Below are 21253 nucleotides of genomic sequence, written 5' to 3'. Positions count from 1 at the left end.
ATGATATTTCAATGTGTGCACACATTTTCTTCTTCATCACAAATGTGTGCTGTGTCTTCTCAGGATTATGTAAGCAAACCACTTAGTGTTGGGCCATAGCTAAAGGTCAGGCCGGAGGCAGGCCAGACTGCCTCTAATGACTTCTTTCAGAATGAGGCAGTGGAGTTTCTAATATGCTGTGCAACAAGAGGCACACAAAGACACCACAGAAAAACACAATCAATTAACCTATATCTACTATAGATGAGAGGCAAAAAAACGCATTCAGGATTCATCCAGAGTTCAGTAGGAAAGCTTAAGGAGGTGGCAGACACACACTGGTTGAACTGATTGGTTCAATTCTATCCTGGAGGTCTTCCCTGTTGTAAAACCAGAATGTACAGTGATATACTTTTATCTATTTAAGTTATGATCCTGAGATTTCTACACTGAGTCCATTGAAACAGCTCATATTTGCAAATAAAAGCCTTCATTTCATTGAGATGCTAATCACAGCAATATGTAGCTGAATTATGTATTGAGAAAGATCCCTGCCTCAGGCTTAAAGATCCTATATTCTCTATCTGAAGGGTTATTATATAAGAAGATATATTTGTGGTTTTAATAACCAAAATCCATCTCAGTGTAGTTTTAAATCTCTTCTCTCTGAAGCTCTGGTAACAGTAGGTCAGTGAGCTGATCAGCAGAGAGAGGATCCAATCCTCTCTTCTGATGAGCTGACTATTATTTGAGTATCTGATTGTCAGGTTCTCTGACATAGATTTCAGGTTAGCACTGTGGTATGACAGGTTCAGGTGGGGTGTCTTGGAAGGTTGCTGAGAGTAGTGACTGCTTTATTGTCAAATCACAAAGTTCCTGACAGCTGAGTTTAAGGCTAAGCTTCTGAATTTCTTTGTGGAGTCGTTCATACGTTCTCTGTATTAATATAAAAATCAGACCTGTTTTATAATCAAAGGCCACGTGGAGTTCTACCTTTAGACTCTGGACCTTTAACATCTGATCCTAGAGTGCATGGTATATCACTATTCGGCATAATCCAAAGCAGTTCCCCTCAAGGGTTAGGGTTTTCTTTTCTGCCAGGAAAGACATCAACAATGACAGCTGTCCCTCTGTAGCATACAGTTCCTATTTATTTGATTTAAATGACTGCAGTTATTAGCCAGATGCGTGAAAATATATGCTAGTATAATATGTTGCATCACAAATTATAATTTCAAAATCCTGCTAAGACAAATGAGTGACTCCAATATGAAGAAGGTGAGACAGCATTTCTCACAGCAGACACGGTTTATGCACAGGTGCTAAAATGCCACCGCTTCTGTCGTTGGCCGTACAGTTTAGCAGCAGTGGCCTTCAAAAGAGACATTTAATCAATCCAGAACATTCAGGCTTTGCAGTGTGTAGCTGACATCTGGCAGAAAGCAGAGGGAACACTTTTGAAATAAATCTCCCTCTCTCTATAGCTATATGAGCTATCACTCCGATTAGTCACCATCTGTTTCTTCAGACCTGACCTGTGTTTTCCAACCACAATCAATAAACAAATGTCAAATCAAGGGAAAGACTGAGGAGCCAAGTGCCATCTGACTGTTTGTTCTTCAGTCCTGACATTCACAGCTGCTTAATGGCTGGTAATGTGTGGGTGTCATTGCTCTGACAAGGTCACCATATAAGGTCACAGCAGCTGAGGGGACAGACCTGAGCCTATAGTTAATAATGGAACTGTCAATGATGAAGAAATAATTGCTAAAGCTTTTTCTTCATAAATTTATGACCAGATGTCTCATTATTTAAGAAAAAGAAGAAATAAAGGAAGTGCTAACATGACAACCATAGCAGACACTGAGATTATAAAATAGGATTCAAGACAAATGCAGGAGACAGATTCTGTAACATTTTGCAAAATGCTTGAGCCAAGCATGTGTTTACTTCACAGAAAGCAAATTTTCCCTGGTGGTGAGTGATATACTTTGCCAGCTCCCCTAATATGTCTCCATTTCGATATGACAGCTGTTTGCTGCTCACCTCACCTCAACTTATCTATCATTAGTGTTGGCCAGTTATTCTCACTGGGGGGGAATTTTTGGGTTCAAATCCAGGACCTGGAGCCTTCATGTTTCCTCCTTGTGTGGGTACCCTCTAGGTAATCTGGCTTCATCCCACAGACATGTGCATTAGAATAATTGACGACTCTAATTGGGCATGTCTCAATGCAAAGAAGCTAAAGACTGAATAAAAAGTCACTTATTGTTGCTAGGTAATGCTGAAATTAATTATTCTTAATAATTCTATCAAAAGATCACTTGTTAACTTTGCATGATGTCAGCCTTATCTCAACTGATCTCAGCTTCCATCTGTTTTCTCTTCCTCTGTTCTCTGTCACATAAACACTATTTTAATACAAGTGAAGTCAGAATGAAGCCATTCTCATCTACATGCTTTTCTGTTTCTCTTGTCAGATAATAGAACAAGTATGAAACCCTTCAAATTAATTAGCAGTAATTGAAATGTCTGTCCTCTCACTAAAGAAATTACATTTGTTCGAAACTCCAATACTCTGTCAGTGGACCAATGGATGGTATAAACTTGAGACAGTATCTTTAAGATTATGCTATCTTTTAGATTATGCTATCCGAGTCTACCTCAAAGGTGGTGACATTGTGTATTTAGTGGTAGATTTGTTGCAGAACAACCTGGTAATCGTTTGCTGCTCTTATCATTTTGGACCCAATTACACCTAGTCACAACAGACATTTATTAGTGGTATACATGTTCAAAGCCACCACACAACAGAAAAGGGATCGTGTGTCATCCACAGTGACACATAGGCCAAATACCAATATAATCAGTTTGTCTAGGGCATGCATTTCCTACTGCATGTCTTCCATGCAGCCAAGCCTGTACACTTTAGGATGTTGGGATATAAAGCTGAGGCTGAATTTAGAGCACAGGGTATGGTGAGGTATCTTATGGCCCGAGCCGATGAATGTTTAATGGGTCTAGAGAAGTTGCTGTGGAGGAAGCTGACTGTGCTGTATCACTGGGCCTGGCTGTAAAATGAGACAAGGGAGGGAGTCAGGCAGCTTAGAACGGCTGGAGGAAAGGAGGGGGGCGGGGTAATGGAGTATTCAGAGAGAGCATACTGAGTAGGGCAGGACAGAGAAACCAAGATGTATGTTTGTAGGAAGCCATTACCGAAAACCACAGGAAAACACTCTGTTCAGAGCATGCACTGAAATCAGGCTTACTTAAAAACACACAATTAAGTACACAGCAACTTCTTTATATTGTCACATGAGAGTGAGCCACACAGCTCTATCTTACAGGATGAATACACTGCCCCCTCTGCCTGACAGTGTCAGTGTCCATGTGTCCATGTCTGAGACACTGGCAGTGTATGAGCACAACAATGAAGAGACACTGCATTGTGAAAGCTCAGATCTGAGCAGGAGATCAGGAATACACTGTCAGCTCCAGGGAAGGCTTTGTTTTGAGTGCTTTGGAGGAATCTGACTGCACACACATACTTGAAAGAGCAAGTGTTACCAATGTCTACAAACAATGTCAGGATCACTTCAGAGGTTTCTTGCAATGTCACAGTTGTGAAATTAAAAAGCCAAAGGATGCATTAGAGAAGACGAGGCAAGAAGAATCTAGCAACTGCAGCAGACTCTTCTCTTCACCAAAACATCCGCCACATTGGATCCCCATCTCCCCGGGGACCAAAGAAAACAATCCTAAGGGGTCTTCCTTCTCATCCAATATGTAAATGAATGCTGTGCGATATTACAATATATGTTGTGGTGCGATATAAAAATATCTACCATTCGATATATAATCCTCTATTGTTCATATCGTCAACGCATAGGCTACTGGGTTAGCTCAGCTAACTGCAGCAACGCTACTACTTTGCACTTATTGTTTTATGTCATCCACAAGGACTCGTCCACAGCACTTTTAGGGGAGCACGGATGTATACAGCATAGCAGAAGCGGAAAGCACAGTGGAAACCAACCAACAGAACCCAAAGAGGAAATGGTAGTTAGTAGTAACACAATCCCATCAATATATCTGCCTATCCATATAGCTGAGAACAGGTCCCAAACAGGTTAGAATAATGAGGCCTTTAATCTGCAAAATCTGCCAGAAGGCATGGGTGTAGTCCCCATTATAGAAAAAAATTATCTTTCCTCCCACAACTGTAAATTAGACCAGTAGACCATTTAAGGCCCATTAATGAGGTTTGACACTGATGGCTTTTTCATTCACTTTGATTGACAGGTGCCACAAGAAGGAATTTTTCAGCATTTCCCAGCTATAGTGCAGGATGCTGATACCAATGATGACTATCAGTACATTACCCTCAGTCCTCAGGGTATGAAGAGATCTGATCTGAACAGATTCACATCAGTCCACTGAAGTAATTACTGTGACTTCACCATTCCTGCTGTCAGGTGTCAACACCACAGGATAAATGCAGTTATCAATTGACATAAACTTCATTTGACATAAAATGTGTCATAGCAGTCACCAGATGTTATGGCTAGGACTAATCCTATCTGTGCAGTGTCGTTTGTCTTCCTCAAACACAAGTGTTGCATTTAAAGCTCAGCAGTGTCAATATGACATTTAATTTATGTGGAGCATTAATGCAGGCTAGCAAGACTGGTTCTTACATGAAACCTTTTATGTCAGAACTGTAAAGTCTAGGCACTGTGAGATATGTAAATGTAGTCTGTATACAATCCCATTCACCTAGCTGCTCTGAAAGCTGCTCTGCCCTAACAGAAGATCTTTGACATTGACTGCAGAGAGGATGTGAGCAGGCATTTATTTTGGTCTACTGTCAAATTACTCATAGGGTTAAGCTGGTATGCTGATGGTTGCATTTGTTATGTGAACCAGTGAAAGTGAAACAGCTCAACATGAGAAGCTGTAAGATGTTTCAGGCACTTCTCTATGCAGATGAACACAAATGCTTTCAACATGTGAAATGTTATTTTGCCACTTCCACTTCGTCACAAGTATGAGTACATATAAATAAACATGCATTCTCGCATACACAGGGAGATGCTGCACTGTAGACTCTGAGTGGAGAAACAGAACAGCGCTACAGCAGTAGCAGACTTGACACAGGGAGGAATTTTATTTTAGCTGACAGCATCCATCAGGTGTCAGGGCAGGATAGGCCCCGTTACCGAACGTCAGGATCATCACCACAACTGAAAATGTATGTATTTCTATCTATTTCTATATTTTTATAAGGGAAAACACAACCTTCAGTTTCCAATATTCATTCATTCATCCATCTTCTACAGCTTTTCCGTTTCCAGGTTGCTGGGGGTGCTGGAGCCAATCCCAGCTCACACTGGTCGAGGACAGGGTACACCCTGGACAGGTCGACAATCCATCACAGGGCCAACACACAGAGACAGACAGAGACAAACAGCCATTCGCACTCAGACCTATGGACAATTTAGATTCACCAGCCACCCGATGAATGCATTTCTCTGAACAGTGACAGGACGCGGGGGAGAACATGCAAACTCCACACAGAAAGGCCCCAGGCTTGGCAACCAAACCCGCTATCTTCTTCTTGTGTAGTGGTAACCATTAAGATGCCATGCTGCCCCTTAAGAGGAATATGGACACTAAAAATTGCACATTCCCTTTGCTTTGGCTTGTTGTCAAAAACTTAAACAGAGGCTTCAATACAACCTAATGGTCGCACTAATCCCTCAACATAACTCAATACAGGTTTTGAAAATGTGTCCCCCCTCCACAGTGTGACTGCAGTCGACACACTACAACACATTGTAACTGGGCAGTTTTAAGATGAGTCAGCAAAACTAGTGCAGTACAATAAGAACAAATACCAGAAAGCAGCGCCCTCCTACCTCACATTCCTGGTCAAATACTTTTTCACAATTATTGTACTATACACACACTCATCAGAAAATACCACAATCTATTTCAGCCCCTCATACACCTGAAGACACGCCGTGAGAGTCAGGTGAAAGTAAGGTGGGTAAAAACTGTTGTGAGACAGTCTCCCACGGGGCACCATTTATGTTGTATTACAATCAGGTCTCTATCGTCTTAAAAACAGGCATTGGCTTAACTAAGGATCAGCCATATTTAACTTACAAGTAACTTTAACTATCTAACAAAGTTACTATAGAGGGAACTAGAGGGGAAGTGTGTGTGTGTGTGTGTGTGTGTGTGTTGAAGTGGGTATGTGTAACTGTATGGGGATGGGTGTTTTGAAGTGTGGAGCACAAAATGGCTGATACCAAGATGGTGAATAACACTTCAAAAGGGGAGAGGACAGCAATGTTGTGTTGGTCTTGGGTGTTACCACCTGACCCCTGTGTCCACCTGACCCGGGCTTAGCCACATCCTTACCAGCTGAGCATACTGGCACAATTTTCAACGAGTCCTTTTGATCCTTTGTTCTCTGCTCAACTCTTATCAGACTTTTGACATTGTTGTAGGCCTCCCTTTGTTCTCAGCACATGGTCAGCACCACAACGGAACAGTGAGGCCGTTTTTATATAAGCCAAGAGACAACTCCACAGATATTGTCTTATCGACACTGAAGTGCACCTGTGGATACAGCAATCAGTACCTGGTGAATCCTTTCCATGCTGAAATGCAATTGAGATAACCCAGAAGTCCTCCCCTGCAAAGAATGAAGTAATAACTCTGGGACATTGTAGGATGGTGCAAACAAACCCACACACCCACAATGACTAACTGGAAGCCTGAGGTAAAGTCAAAAAATCAAAATCAAGGCCCCTGAGTCTGGAGGAGAAGGGAGAGTCCAAACCCATCCAGAATGGCATTTCCTCAGTAGGTAATGATTTGGGGCTGCTGTTGGGTCACTGAGTTTGATCAGGTAAACTGGCCTGACCTGAACCAAATAGAGGATCTATGGACTGTTGTTAAGAGGAAGTTCAGAAACAACCAACCAAACAACCCAAATGAGCTGGAGATATCAAAACAGCCTGGACTTCAGTAACACCTCAGCAGAGCTACAGGCCAATCCACCACCCCACCAAGTAATCAGTGACAGATGAACATACTTTACAGAACTTGCACATTTTTGAAAATTCCTTTTTATTTGTAGAAAATAATCCAATATTTCAAGAAATTGTTTTATGATCCGTAATCATCCAAATGAAACCAAAGAGTGGCTTGAAATATTTGACTCTACACTACCCTTGCACCATGGGTAATGAATCTACAACATGCAAAAGGTTTACCTTTTGAAGAAAATTACAAATAAAAATGTACTTTTCAATTTCGGGGATACACCTGTATAATCAACAGTGATCCGGAACAACTGAAAATTACACAAGGAGCTGACAATCTCCTCTTTCACTTGATACAGCTCCAACGCCCTGATGGACTAGTTCACTGAACCAAAAATGGAGGCTGCTTGGAGCTTGGGGGTCTGACAGCAGCTGCTACTCACTGTTCCTTGGCCCAAATACCAGACTGATTGGCATCTAAAGGTTGGTGACTTTTCTGAATGTATGCTACTTGCCCCAAGTTGTTTTACTTCCCCCATACATGGAGGACGAACTGTCAACAGCAGATTATGTTTTAATGTCAGCACAGAATGACAACACAGCAGCAATAACACACTCATTAAATCAGAAAGTGTACAAATACTTTAGGCTGCAACATGGACAAAACACTTTACACACTTTAAACTCTTTACAGTTTAGTACCAAACAAACTGTTGATACATGTTAACTGTTCAAACCAGGTTTTTCTTCCTGATGCAATGTTACCGCACGATAACAGATGAAAAATGATTATACTAGATAAAGAAATTGCCCGCTGGGAGTACTAGTGTTGAAATCATCTAGCTCAAGTATGAGCAACCAAATGCCTAAGAATGGTTGGTCAACATGAAGGTGAAAGCCGAAAACTTGCATACAGAAATAACCAATTGCCAATAAAAAATGTTGAGGCATTTAGTCAGTGTGCAGGAAGCTTTAAGTTGAGATGTGTTCTCTGATTCGAGCAGGGTGCCTGACCTCAATCCAGGAAGTTGAATGTTGGAATTAGAGAAGCACATTATCTGAAGCCCCAGGGCTCAGTGAACACCATCTGACTCTGATTTAACATTAAACTCTAGTCTGCAGTAAAAAGTGATGCATAGCTCCTCTCTCACATGCAGACTCATTAAACAACATGAGCAGTGCAGGAGGAAACAAGTTTTCAACAGATCTGACAGCATGGGAACAGCCTGATGGAGAAGGTGGTGCCTTGGTAGGAAGGTGTGCTGTAGCTCCAACGGACCCAAGCCCCCTTCAAAATTAAAAAGTGCTTTGACAACTCTTTTATATTGCACAAACAAAATGAAATAGTTTCATCAATGTCCTGAACCTTAAACCTTAAAAGATGCAACAACAACAACATCAAGAAGTACTCTCCTAGACTCTGCAAACACACCAAAGCAAAAGAATTCTAGTTAAAAATAACCACCTACAAGTAACCTGTATTAGCTATGGCAGTCTGTCTATCGTGTCTGTGGTACTATCATCTTCCAACCTTCATTTGTGGCACACCAATTTGAGAAGTCACGTTTTTTACTCTGAATTACTAACACCAGCCAGGGAAGAGGCATACTCAGCGCGGTCAAAGTTTATGACTCTGTCAACAATACTGCTCAGAGAAATGGAAGAAAATAACCCAGGCCCCTGTCAATCAATATAAGCATCCACGTCATGATACTCATCTTCAGACATGCTCTGTATTCTCAATAATGTGTCTTAATTTTAAAAAAGTGAGGTGAGTAAGAGGTAATTTTAATGCTTTCACTACACACACACACACACACACATATATATATATATATGCTAAAATAAAGAGTATCAATAGATTGTGCATCCATGTAGTTATGAGTTGCTATGTGTTTCTTGATGGCCTTTGTGCTGTGACTTTCTGCATTTTGATTTGTTCACATGAGCTGCAAAGTATGGTCATACAGGCGACTGACTATCAATGGTCCTGATCAAAGCCTAGTATTTTCAGGTGGGTGTAAGGGAGGGGTTCAGGGAAAATATTTGCACCCATGCCCAAAGCAACTACACTACGGGTCCAGGGTCCTTCTCCTGCAGCAATTAACAGCTAGTCATTGACACTACTGTGAGGTATATGAGTGTATTTGTTTGTGAGTGTGTGGTACAATCTCAGCCACATGAAGCATGAGTTCCCATGGTTAGATTCCATCATAAATATTAATGAATACTGTGATTTCAGCAGTGGTGCTCTGGCTCATTGGTGAAATTATGAGTGGCTTTTACATATTTGCAGTTCTGAAATTTTCAGGATCTGACCACTTCATCCCAGGGTGCTGCATTATAATGCTGTGAACAGCTTTCAATTTTTTTTTTATTTACTTGTTTGCACCACATGTGTAAGTTTGTGAGCTGTGGAGCTCAAGAGTTATGGAGCGTAATTTTCTGAAGGTAAAATACGCTGAGTAATGTAGTTGTTAACGTCAGTGATCAGCATTGGATCAATAAAAAGAAGACAGAGTCAGCATACAGGTCCTTCAGTAAGAAAATGCTGAACACCCACAGGTTTTGAATCTACACTGTTTCCCTTTTCTTGGTCAGCAGCTTTGTTTTTGCCAGGCAGCCACCCACTTAAAGAGAGAAGACTCATTAAGTGATCACATTGTGGGGAACATCAGAAAACTGGGAGACGAAGAAAGTTTCTGGAGAATAAAATTAATTAGGCACCAGCTTGCCAGCCCATTTACACAGTTTACCCAAAAATACACACGATCTGACTGAGCTCTGATGTGTTGTCACTGAATCACAGGCAGAAACTGGAAAGTTTCAGAGTTTCAGATTAATCTCATCTAACTATACCAAAAAGTATATGCAGTTGTAAATACAGCCAAGATGGATTCAGCATCCAATCAGTCACCTGAACAGGGGGTCATAAGTGGAAATGCTAACTTTTTCCAGTCAGTCTGGAAAAGCAACACAAATACAAATGTTACAAGATGGATAAAACTGAGCCAATTTCTCTGGAACATTTTGAAAGATGAAATTCCTGTGTTAGAATCTAAGACCTTAGTTAAATGTGCACAACAGCAGCTGAGCATTGGAAGAAACCAATTCACTTTCAACAGACAGTGCATATATAAAGGTGCCTTCAGACAATAAATGCAGCATGCTGTCCATCACCTGTGCATCTGCTGTGTTGTAGGTTGCTGTGGGAAGAGCTATTTTAGATAATTACCATGATTCAGACCTGACTAATCCAATGAAAGAAACTTTATAGGAGCCAATTGTACTCACATATTATTAGCGCTGGGCTTAGACACTACACAGCCCCTTTTTCCGAGTTTGACCCAAACAGTATCTTTCAAGTGACATTACAGATGCATCTGCTCTGCCCAATATTGAACAAAAATGCACCACACACCTCAATTTTACTCCCTTTTACTGTCTGGTGGATGAAAACCACCCCACACACATCTGCTGACGTGCATGAGTGTTACCATGGCAATGAAATAACTCCATATTTAGAGTTATACATTACTCTTAGTCTAAAGAGTGCGATATAATCAGTAGATTGATTTAATAGTAGTTTATTTGATGACTTCATGGGTAAATATTCTACCTTTCCAGTTTAAATTTTTCAATAATACAGTTTCACTAAAGATTGATTTATTTTAAAACAAATAACTTAGGCAACCTCTGACTTCTGGACACTGTCAGACATTTTTTCTTTTTACTTTTCATGTTGTTTTCTTACTTAAATTAAAAATATTGTCATATCTGAGATATTAAATCCTACATCTACCTGAGGTCTAACTAGTGATGTGCTGTAAGAGCAAGCAGCACTTCTCCAGCTACAGTAAAGCTAAAAATAGACATCAGTTAGTACAACATAGATGATGTGATATCTATTTCCATTAATCAGGTAATTTATGGATTAGTTACAGTCAATGTGTACTAGGCCAGCTGTCCTGATGCTATTGGAGCACAGTGTGCCAAAACTAAAATGCACATTTTAAAAGCAGCATTTCTGTGCAAAACCTGCAGAGAGTTTAGACAGAACAGGAAGTAGAGAAGGTCTTTTTAGGGATATATCAGTACAAAACATGAGAACATTGGTTGACTGTAAAAGTCAGCGCACATATGTCTATCATTCTGATTTAAGGCATTGTCAAAGAGAGTCGGAAGTGGTCTGTTTCATGGCTTGTCATCCATCCATCTATCTTCTACTGCTTTTCCGTTTCCAGTTGTGGAAGTACTGGAGCCAAACCCAGCCAACATTCCGGGCAAATGGTGGTGTATACTCTGTACAGGTCGCCAGTCCATCAGAGGGCCAACACAGAAAGACGAACAACCACTTACATGCACATTCAGACCTACAGACAATTTAGCCAAGTTAACCTAGACATGCATGTCTTTGGAAGGTGGGAGAAAACTGGGGTACCTGGAGGAAACTCAGACACAGGGAGAACATGCAAACTCCACACAGAAAGGACCCAAGCTGGGAGTCAAACCTGCGACCTTCTTATTGTGGGGCAACAGCACTAATCACTACGCCGCCCTCATAACTTGTGATTTAAACTATGATTCTATACGGACATTCCGTTCAACTTCCAACCTGTCGACTAACAAGAGGATGTCAGGAGTTTTAATTAGCAGTTGGTATAATAATAGTTTAGAGCAAAAAGTCACGGAATGTATTTTCCTTTACAAATTTTATTTACTTGTGGATGTATGAACGTGAATGAGTTATATGATTTCTAATAAAAGCATCATGATGATGTCAAATCCTACATAAACAAGGCTGGTGGGGTTTTGGGCCTATGTTTGGGAAACATAAAAGCATAATAAATGATCATAGAACAAAGAACCATGATCTCTCCTAGAATCACTGTGACATAAGTTAGACTTTGTGCCATACTGCAAGATATGCTTTACTTACAGTAGCTTAGCCTGCCACCGTTTCTCATTGCCCATGTTTCTCTCTGACTTTGATTAGAACAGAACATCCTGAAGGCTTGATTACATTATTGCAATTAGAGCTGCACAATTTATTGAAGTATGATTGAAATCACAAAATATCCAGGTGCAATATGCAATATTGCAGAACTACAATAAATAAATAATAAAAAAGCCAGAAGCAGCTGTTTTTTTGATAGAGGTAAAATATGTCATGACATTGTGATCGATTTTCTTTGTATATTCTGTGTATATTCTCATTCATAGTCATATCAGCAAATTGGCAACAAACTGAATCTAAAGCAACTGGACTTAAACTTGTCTGGACTGGACTTATATTTGTCTGATGTCAGACTCCTGAGGACTAGTCAGACCAATGTGTTGAAAAGTGATGAAGCCCCTTGGATAAAAGGCAAAATGTCTTCTTAGACAAATCAAAGTCCAGTTGCTTTTGACTCAATTTATTGCCCAGACATAATTGTGGTCCATTGTTAGAACAGTGCGGCGCTACTGAGACACCCAGATTTCCATATCCAATTTTATAAGCATAAAGGAACATGTTTGTTTGGGACAAGACTCAATAAAATTCATATAATGTTTTGTCAAAGAAAATAACGCAAATGCAATCATTCTAGTTAAAAATTATATGACATGTCACTGTATCTGCAAAATTATTGAAGTATCATTTTTTTTGCATATTGTGTCGTCCTAACTGGAATATATTGAAGACATTTATGCTCAAATTTAAACATCTAAACGCTCTGCAATCTAGAGACAAAAATTAACCTTATGTACTGGAACAACCACAACTACAACTATTCAGAGACCTGGGGGTTTGAACCCATAACTTGCTTTAAGGCAAGAGGACAAAGCAGTGTACCACCATGTCTACCTTGTGTAAAACCTAAGCTAATATTAACAAATAAATTCAGGTCATTTCACGATTTTTTATTTTCTATTGTTTTTTTTTTTTTTTTGTGGGTGGTTACACTTGGTAACAAACTGCTCCAAATATGTGACAACAAATGACAACGAAGATAATGATTAAGCTCAAACCAGTCTGCACCAGCACAGGGGATGTCAAAGCAGATTTCCGTTATTTCTATCCATTATACAAAACAACATCCATGTACACACCCCCTCCTGTTCTGTCTGCCCAGCCCTCTTGGCATGTTATGCTGTATGTATTTATCAAGCAACAGAGTGGCATTTATCACACGGCTTAGTCATAATTGGTCCAACTTAGACTGGGGCAGACAGCCTGTTAGTGGACATATGTTCACATCCTGGTTAAAGACACACTGCTCCCTGAGGGGATGGCTGTGTGTTGACGTGTGTGTGTGTGACGCATGTGTGTAAATGCATGAGTGTCTGCAACAAGTGTGTCTGTGTATGGCAACAGACGGTTGCTGTGGAGCGCACCCTGAGCCTCCATTAACACAACCCAACAAGTTCATTTCACTCAGCTACCCAACCATGCTGATAGAGGCCGCTTGAAACCTGGAGGAAAGAAAGTTCATTCAAGTGTGAGGAAGTGGAAGATGTCAGGACAGAACTGAGTGGGGAATGGGAAGAGGAAAGGAGGTCGACAAGGACCTGAGTCAGATGCGAGAAACACAGGAAAGGGAAGGAGGGAAGGAAAGAGGAAGCCAGAGAAGCGATAGAACGAGAGGCAGTCTGGTTCGGGTCCAGGGTCATCACTGGCATTTTTCACTTGTCAGCTCAAGACAGCAGCACTCAGCCAGAAAGATGCCACCCTGTGCACCTTCTGCCGGCTGATGTGACTGTGTGTTTTTGTGTGCACATGCATGAATGTTGCAGCGCATTGAAAGCTCTGTCAATGTGTTAGAGTGCAGTGACTGTATGCAAAACCAGTTAGTCTGGCTGACGAAATGGCCTTTCCAGAGCACAGCGGTCCAGTCACAGTCAGTACTGGTCAGGTTTTGCCAAAGTCCCTGCTGCCCCAGCTGTGGGGACGAAGCATCTTAAACACATCTCCCTAAGTCTGCTTCCTTTGACAGGCAATGCTTAAGTGCATCCTCTTTTGGTGGGACATTACATAACTGTTTGCCAAACTCAGTCACGCGTCAGAGTGAAGCCAACAAAAAATACAAGCAAACCTGAGAGATCCAAAAGTTTAAACACACAGAGATGAGAAAGTTCTTCAAGATCTCTTTTCATCATCCAATCAATGATGCTCAAAAACAGGTGGTGTCCTACTTCCCTCCATCTCACCTCTCTTGTGTAGGTGAGTGGCAAGAAGAGATGGAGGAAAAAAGTGACAAAAACGAAATTTTCTAGAGGGTGCAGTGTGACACTGCTGTAGCTGCTCTTGCTCCTCGCGTCTGCTTGTCCCTGAGCATAGGAGCCAACACACACACATAATTACGTTTTGTACTGCTGGCTTGATGATGATGATGTCATGGAGCTTTAGTCTATTAACGAAGACTCAAACATCAGAAAAGTATGGTTTTCTCATTTCCTCGATGACAAACTGAGCCTTCAGAGTTTGGTCCGAAACCAGGTGTTTGAAAATTCTAACGGTCGTTTTTCACTATTTTCTTACATTTGATAGAACAAATGAAAAGCTGTGTACTTATAATATGAAATGGTATTCTGCTGCTTTCTGAATGGAACCCGTTGGTTTTCTGCTAGAGAGGGAGAAACACTTTCCATTCCATCCCCTCCTCCTCTCGTCGAGGAGGCCAGAAGTGAGCTGCAGGGGGTACAGCTTCAGCAACCGTCAGCCATGAAGCCATCATGTCATATCATGTCACAGAGCACATTCTACTCTCAACAGCAACAAAGTTGTGTCCTCCGTGACTGACGGAGCAACAGCCCGGGAGCCGTTTACCTGCGCTGGCCCAGGAGGTGCTCCCTCTGGCGGACAGAGCCGGGATAGACTGGAGCTTGAGCAGGATCGGCTCCCCAGGAAGAGATTAATCCACTCATAACATTTTAATAACGTCTACAGCAGCGCACCATATTAATCACATTTGCCTTCACGTTTCACCAAAACGCTGGCAGCCGACGTGCAACTCGATGAGCCCAGCGGCAGAGCCCACAGAGCTCCACATCCATCCTGGGAGGGACATGTCAGCCCAGGGAGACTGCAAAATCTACCAGCGTGATGCCAAGAACGTCACAACTCCGTTTAACACCAAGCACCTTGCATCCCCGTCATGTTTCACAGCAGGAATGAGCAGCGCCCCCTCCCACCCAAGTCCGTCAAACAGCTGTGGTCAGATGACTTGGAGGCACTTATGACTAAAGCTCCGTTATCTTTCCAGTCTCGGGGAACCGACTGGTCCGAGCGGCCAGCCTCTGCCGGCCCGGCTCCGCTCAGGTGCAGTGATCAACACATGCATCAAGTTCATTACGTCAAGTGGCATTTCTAACATGCAAGCGACACGGTGAAAGTTATAAAACAGAGAGGACAGACAAAAGCACGGAGAAGAAAGTTGAGCGGCGGGCGGAGGATGGAGACGCTGCACTTCGACTCACCTTGAGCGGCCGTTCCTCGGGTGCTGAATACACTTGCTATCAAAGTGGCCACATACCAAATCATAGTACTATTGCCGGCCAGAAATAAAGCTCATCATATCTCAAAGTGCCCCTTTCGGTGACTCTGTCATCCCGGACAGTAAAGCGGGCCGGTGTCCACTGTTATTGTTAGCCGAGCCCTGGACACTTCTCCTCCGGCGCTTTCCCCTCTCTCTTCCCCTCTCCTCCGCTCTCCTCGCGCATCCTGAGACGGATCACTTGCGCCAATGGGACGAGAGCAGACGGCGCTATGAAACCAAACCCAAGCTTTTAGATAGCAACCGGCCCGCCCACGCACTCCTTTCATTGATGCACTTGGGGAGGTCCCGGCCGCTGATTGGTTACCTGCGCTGTCAGTATGCCAGCTATCATGACGCGTTCAATATGTACGGTCATGCTCGGAGTTTCTCTATTCCTGTTCCGATACAGGATTTCAGTGCAGCTAAGTAACGGTCGGTAGAGGAATGGACGTCATGTATGTATGTATGTATGTAATAATTCATGTACATATATTAAGCTACAAAATCTAATGAAGTCGTGATACACTTCTGATATAGCTCTATGGTACTAGAGAATGGTAGAAGTAATTTGGAAACATATGAAAACTGTTATTATTTTGTATAGAGGAATTAGAAGCAACTCTTTTCGAGCTAAGCAAGTGCCTGAAAGCTTGAGTTAATATTATACATATCCAAAGGTTTGGCTGAGTCTTAAACTTGTTGATTCAAGGGCCAGAGTTGACATCAAACAATACAGTTGGTTTCTGCATTATCCCAATAACAGACACAGACAGCAGAATCCAACAGGTGGTTGCCTTTGATAAATAGGCTTAAAAGTTACATTCGTCTCATATATAGACAGTAATACTGGCATTGCTTGACCATAGGTGGGTGATAATGACACAGAATTCAGAACGAGTCTGATGAGCCAGAATTTTAACATAAAACATAAAACTTCTGAAAGGATGGTTATATCTCCTTTTTGCTGTCAGGGTACATGAACGCAGCACTTAGGGGAACCGTTTCAAGGTGGGTTGGCGTGTGAAACCGTAGCGGAGCTGCAGTATCATCCTGCGCAATAAGAGGAGAGGAATCCTCCAACCTGAGTATTACCATCGACACCATCCGAACATTTCAACCTGACGGACCACGTCTGTGGAGAAATCAAACGTCTTGTCAAAATGAACAGCATCAGGGCAGAAGACTGACTGAACTACTGGAATTTTAACACCGTCTGAAATCAGCACGATTTCTCTTCATCAATGCAATGATTCAGTCAGTGAGAGTATAAAAACCAACTGACTCAGTCCGCCTTGTCAGTGGGAGGGGGGGGTCAGACACTCATCAGGTTCTACCTTCGAACAGGGGAGTTGATGATGCAGTCACATTATGTCTTCTATCAATGAGTCCTCCTTTTTACACTTCAGGCTCATGCACCGGATGAATCAATCTCTCCAGACAAATAAGACAGATGACACAAACTTGTCTGTAAGCCACATTCATTTATTTTTATGTTCCTAAAGACAAAAGCAGCATTAGGGCAGATTTTTAAAACTTGGTCTCACATCCATCTCTACAGTCCTTTTGTTGAAACTTGCGTTATCACAGTCAAACACAAAAACATTTCAACATTGAAATTTTCTCTTTAGTGGAAAGAGAAATTGCTCCTTGCTATTGTCTCTTCCTCTCAGTGGCTTCAGGATATGTTCAACTTAGTATTTGCAATCAAACTCTTTTTAAGGGTAATTAGACACTTTCCTTTGTAAACAGCAAAGTTTGGTTTGTCTTCTGACTTGTAAATGCCTTCAGCTGTGGTGGATAAAACTCAGTCTTCATTATAATTCAATCAAAGCTGTTTCTGTGAGCAACAGGTATTCATAAGAAACATATTCAGGCTGGCCCCAGGAACAGTTTGTCAGAATGTGAAGATGATGAGCCATGTTGGTTTGGATGAGCCTGTGACTTGCACCACCATTTGTGCTTTGTTGCTATTCACATTCATGTTCTCCTCAGGAGGAACCACAACAACTGTGATCAGGAAATGAATTCCAGGGATAACACAAAAAACAAGCTGTTTTTCATAAATGGGTGAGGGAGATTTAACACTAATTCGCTTGGCTGAAGATAATCTTACGTTACAAATAACTCCAAGTGAAGGGTGTGTGAGCAAGAGAGTAAGAGTGCATTTGTTCAATGTGACAGTCAGGCAGGAAGTTGGGACTAGCTGCAAATAGCAAGGCAGTGTGCGCACAGTTTTAGCTGCTTGTCAGAAAATTTATCCCTCCAGGAGTCAGCACATAAGTATCTACATAGGCTTTGTCCAAACACACTCACTCCTCCTAAAGTTTGCTCTTTTTGTAGTGCTGTCCAAATTTATGGTGAAAACTATTTTACCCTATCAAGTGGTCTCATTGTAACCCACAATGCATCATGAGAAGTAGCATACACCCAGTGCTTCTTAACCAAGAAGTATGTTCCACCATGCATTGATCTTACAGTGATACGTAGGAAACAGTGCAAAAGTAGTGTCAAAAAGTGTTTTTGAGTTTTACATAAGTACGGACTTTGTATTTGAGTGCCTGGATAGTGAGTAGGGGAAAGCGAACGAGTGAGTGATTCTGGCCACAGCCATGGTTTACAAAATTACACCCCCATGCCCTGACCCAACCCAGAAAAAAGAGAGATGCTTCCGCATCATAAGGTTGACATTATCATGTGTCCAACTCTTTGGTTTATGATCAAATACCTACGAACTACACCACCAGTTAGATGTATGTTCAGGTCAACTCTGTGTAAGTAATAAGAGGGAAAGTAGTGACACACACACAATCTGTTGGTCTCTCCTGATCCTGATCTCTTGAACCTCTTGATATCTGTGTCTCAGAAAGCCTATGAGGGTATAGTCACTTGTGTTGGCTGGGCTCTGTAAGCAGCAGCCAAGGATGAGTGTTGTCTGTCAAGTCCCCACATGTCAGCATCTCTGACAGGGGCATCATTTGCTCAAGATGGAGCTGAAGGCCATTTTTCCTGAGCAGCTACTCTGAACACTGGAGTAATGGGAGTGTGGCCATGTCTCATAGCGAAATGTCACAGGGAGCAGTGTGCTTTAAACGAGCGGCATGTGAACTTCCAGTCTATTCGAATTCAGTTTTTATCAGGCTCTGTGATCTACATCATCACACTCAGCTTCAATCATGGGTCCTTTCTCCCTGGTGCTTAGCGTGCCAACCTCAGAGGAAAATGTTTGTTTGATAATCAGATTGGGAAGTTGGGGAAAGTTCACTGCTTTATGTTTCTCAAATATAAATATTAGTTTTCAAAGGTTTCAGGCTGTGTTTCACAGAGGCCGTAGAAATTACGCCATCTTTTTATGTAATAATTAACAACACAATAAAAGAATAATTAGACGTTGCCATGGTTTTATGTGGTGGTTGAGCGCAAGACATTAGACTCCACATGAGCAGATAAAATTCTCTGTTCGTAATTTGGAAGGAAAGGTTTTCATTGTTAATTTATACTAAGTTTGACCTGTTCTACATGACAGAGTGACATCCACATGAATGCAATCCACACTGGAGACTAGGATCATCCCGCAGAGCTGCAGTGTTGGAGATGCTCTGACTCAGCCATCTATAGTACACATCACAGTTTGGTTCTTGTCAAAGTTTCTCACATCCTCACATGAGAGAATTTTGACCAGGACATGTCCTTTGTCCCTCACATAAAACAAGTCAGTCAGGCAGCTTTCTTCCACCTGAGAAACATTTGGAAAATTGGAAACATCCTCTCTCAAGACGATGCGGAAAAACTAGTCCATGAATACGTAACTTTTAGGCTGGACTACTGTAACTCATCTGGATGTCCAAACAAATCTCTGAAAGGCCTTCAGTTGATTCAGAACGCTGGTGCACGAATATTAACAGGAACTAGGAAAAGAGATCACATCTCTCCTGTGTTAGCTGCTCTTCATTGGCTGCCGGTAAATTACAGAGTATTTAAAATCCTTCTCTTAACATATAAAGCTCTTAATGGCCATAGTTCTTTACTGTCTTAGTAGGCCACTCCGCTTTGTAGATGGAGGTTTATTTGTGGTTCCTAGAGTCTCCAAGAGTAAATCTGGAGGCAGATTTTTCATTTATCAGGCTCCTCTTCTATGGAACCAATTTACAGTATCGGTCCGGGGGGGCAGCTCTTCTGCCCGAGGTTTCTGCCTCTTAAAGGAAGTTTTGTCCTTGCCACTGTCGCCAAGTGTTTGCTCATCGGGGGATCTGTTGGGTCTCTTTAAATCATTTTACAAGTGCTTGGTCTAGACCTGCCTTGATGTAACTTTGTTATGATTTGGGGCTCTACAAATAAATCTGATTAGATTTTTGATTTGATTTGATTTGAGAGTTTGTCTGCTTCAACTCATGAACTTCAGGACCAAATGTTCACCTCCTTTCTAATATATCCATCGACTGACAGGTACCATAGTAACAAGATAATCAATGTAAGTAGCTTCGCCCATGAACAGTCACAATGTCATGGCAGATTGTTTATTTTGTTTGTGCATGTGACATTATCTCTTAATATATTCACCTTGCATGCATACATCTATATATTTCTAGCACTATTTTCTTTACACTACTAGTTGATGTTTAATGTTAAATGAAGATACGATTCATAGCCAGGCTGTATCAATAAGTGCTGAAGGAGTTTCACAGCAGAGTTTATAATAACATTACTACACTATGCCCTATTAAAGAGGCTCTGTAGGCCATGACAGTGTCACAGTGAGCCAGCCTCCACAATACCAGGACCAAGATGAAGCTAAAGAGCATTCAGCTTTATTATTTATACTTGTGCTTTTCATTAGCCTTCCATCACTGCATACCATTCAAAAAACAGAAAAAGTGCGTTCTATCTGCAGTGGGAACGTGACCCCTGCCTTTATATCCCGACATTATGTGTTGGAGGGAAGTCACAATTTACAGATCTCCATTAACATCAATGACACGTCCTATACAAGCAGACAATTTATCACTGTAACTTAAGCAAAAATCTAAAGTAGCCCCTGCACACTGAAATTACTTTATATGAGTTCGATTATGAGAAAACGGCATGCTGTGCCTGTAGCTTCTTGAACACAATTAAACCTCACTGACTTAATGAAACACATGATTCCAGTTCCTTGCTGTGGCTTGAAAACATGAACCAATACCAGTCTCCAAAAGAAATTATGGCATTCAGGGAGAGATGAGTTACAGAGTGGGACCAATAATGTAAAGATATGGCATGTGACTGTCACCCTTTTTAGTTATTGTGTAATGACAGTTTATAAAGGATTAATAACAAAAATAAACTGGTTTTAAGGAATTCATAATTCCTTGATAAATGTAGTCTTATTGTAAAGCTGTTGTTGCTGCTGTACTCCTTTTCCTGAAACCAACCAGTGTGATTACTAATACTGGCTGTGCATGGAGCGTTGTATTCATTATAATAACTGGATAATATTTGTGACTTTAATTTTTAAAAATGTGACAGTTAGAGCAGAAATGAACTAGCGTTCTACAGTATGTCCAAGAGGTGTTCCATTCTGAGACTCCAGTCCACTTAAACACTGTTTTTGGTTGCCATGTTATGCTGAGTCCCACTAAGGGACTGACTGGCTGGCAGATGTCACAACTTTACCATGTGTCTGGGAGCGCACAGTCTGGACCAGGGACGAGATCAATGCCCCTG

General features: G+C 41.6%; 1 protein-coding gene across 1 annotated transcript in view; it reads right to left on the bottom strand.

The window, feature by feature from the left end:
* The window catches only part of igsf9bb (immunoglobulin superfamily, member 9Bb), a 113287-nt gene extending 97607 nt beyond the window's left edge, over positions 1 to 15680 (bottom strand). Inside the window, exon 1 of the mRNA XM_029519620.1 lies at positions 15495 to 15680. Within this exon, the coding sequence (XP_029375480.1) occupies positions 15495 to 15558 (64 nt within the window). The 5' untranslated portion in view covers positions 15559 to 15680. The remainder of the gene's footprint in view (positions 1 to 15494) is intronic.
* Positions 15681 to 21253: the final 5573 nt, after the last annotated feature.

This window comes from Echeneis naucrates, chromosome 14, assembly GCF_900963305.1.
Source record: "Echeneis naucrates chromosome 14, fEcheNa1.1, whole genome shotgun sequence".
NCBI lineage: Eukaryota > Metazoa > Chordata > Actinopteri > Carangiformes > Echeneidae > Echeneis > Echeneis naucrates.
The sequence above is the reverse complement of the archived record's forward strand: the minus strand, read 5'-3'. Positions and strand labels throughout refer to the sequence as shown.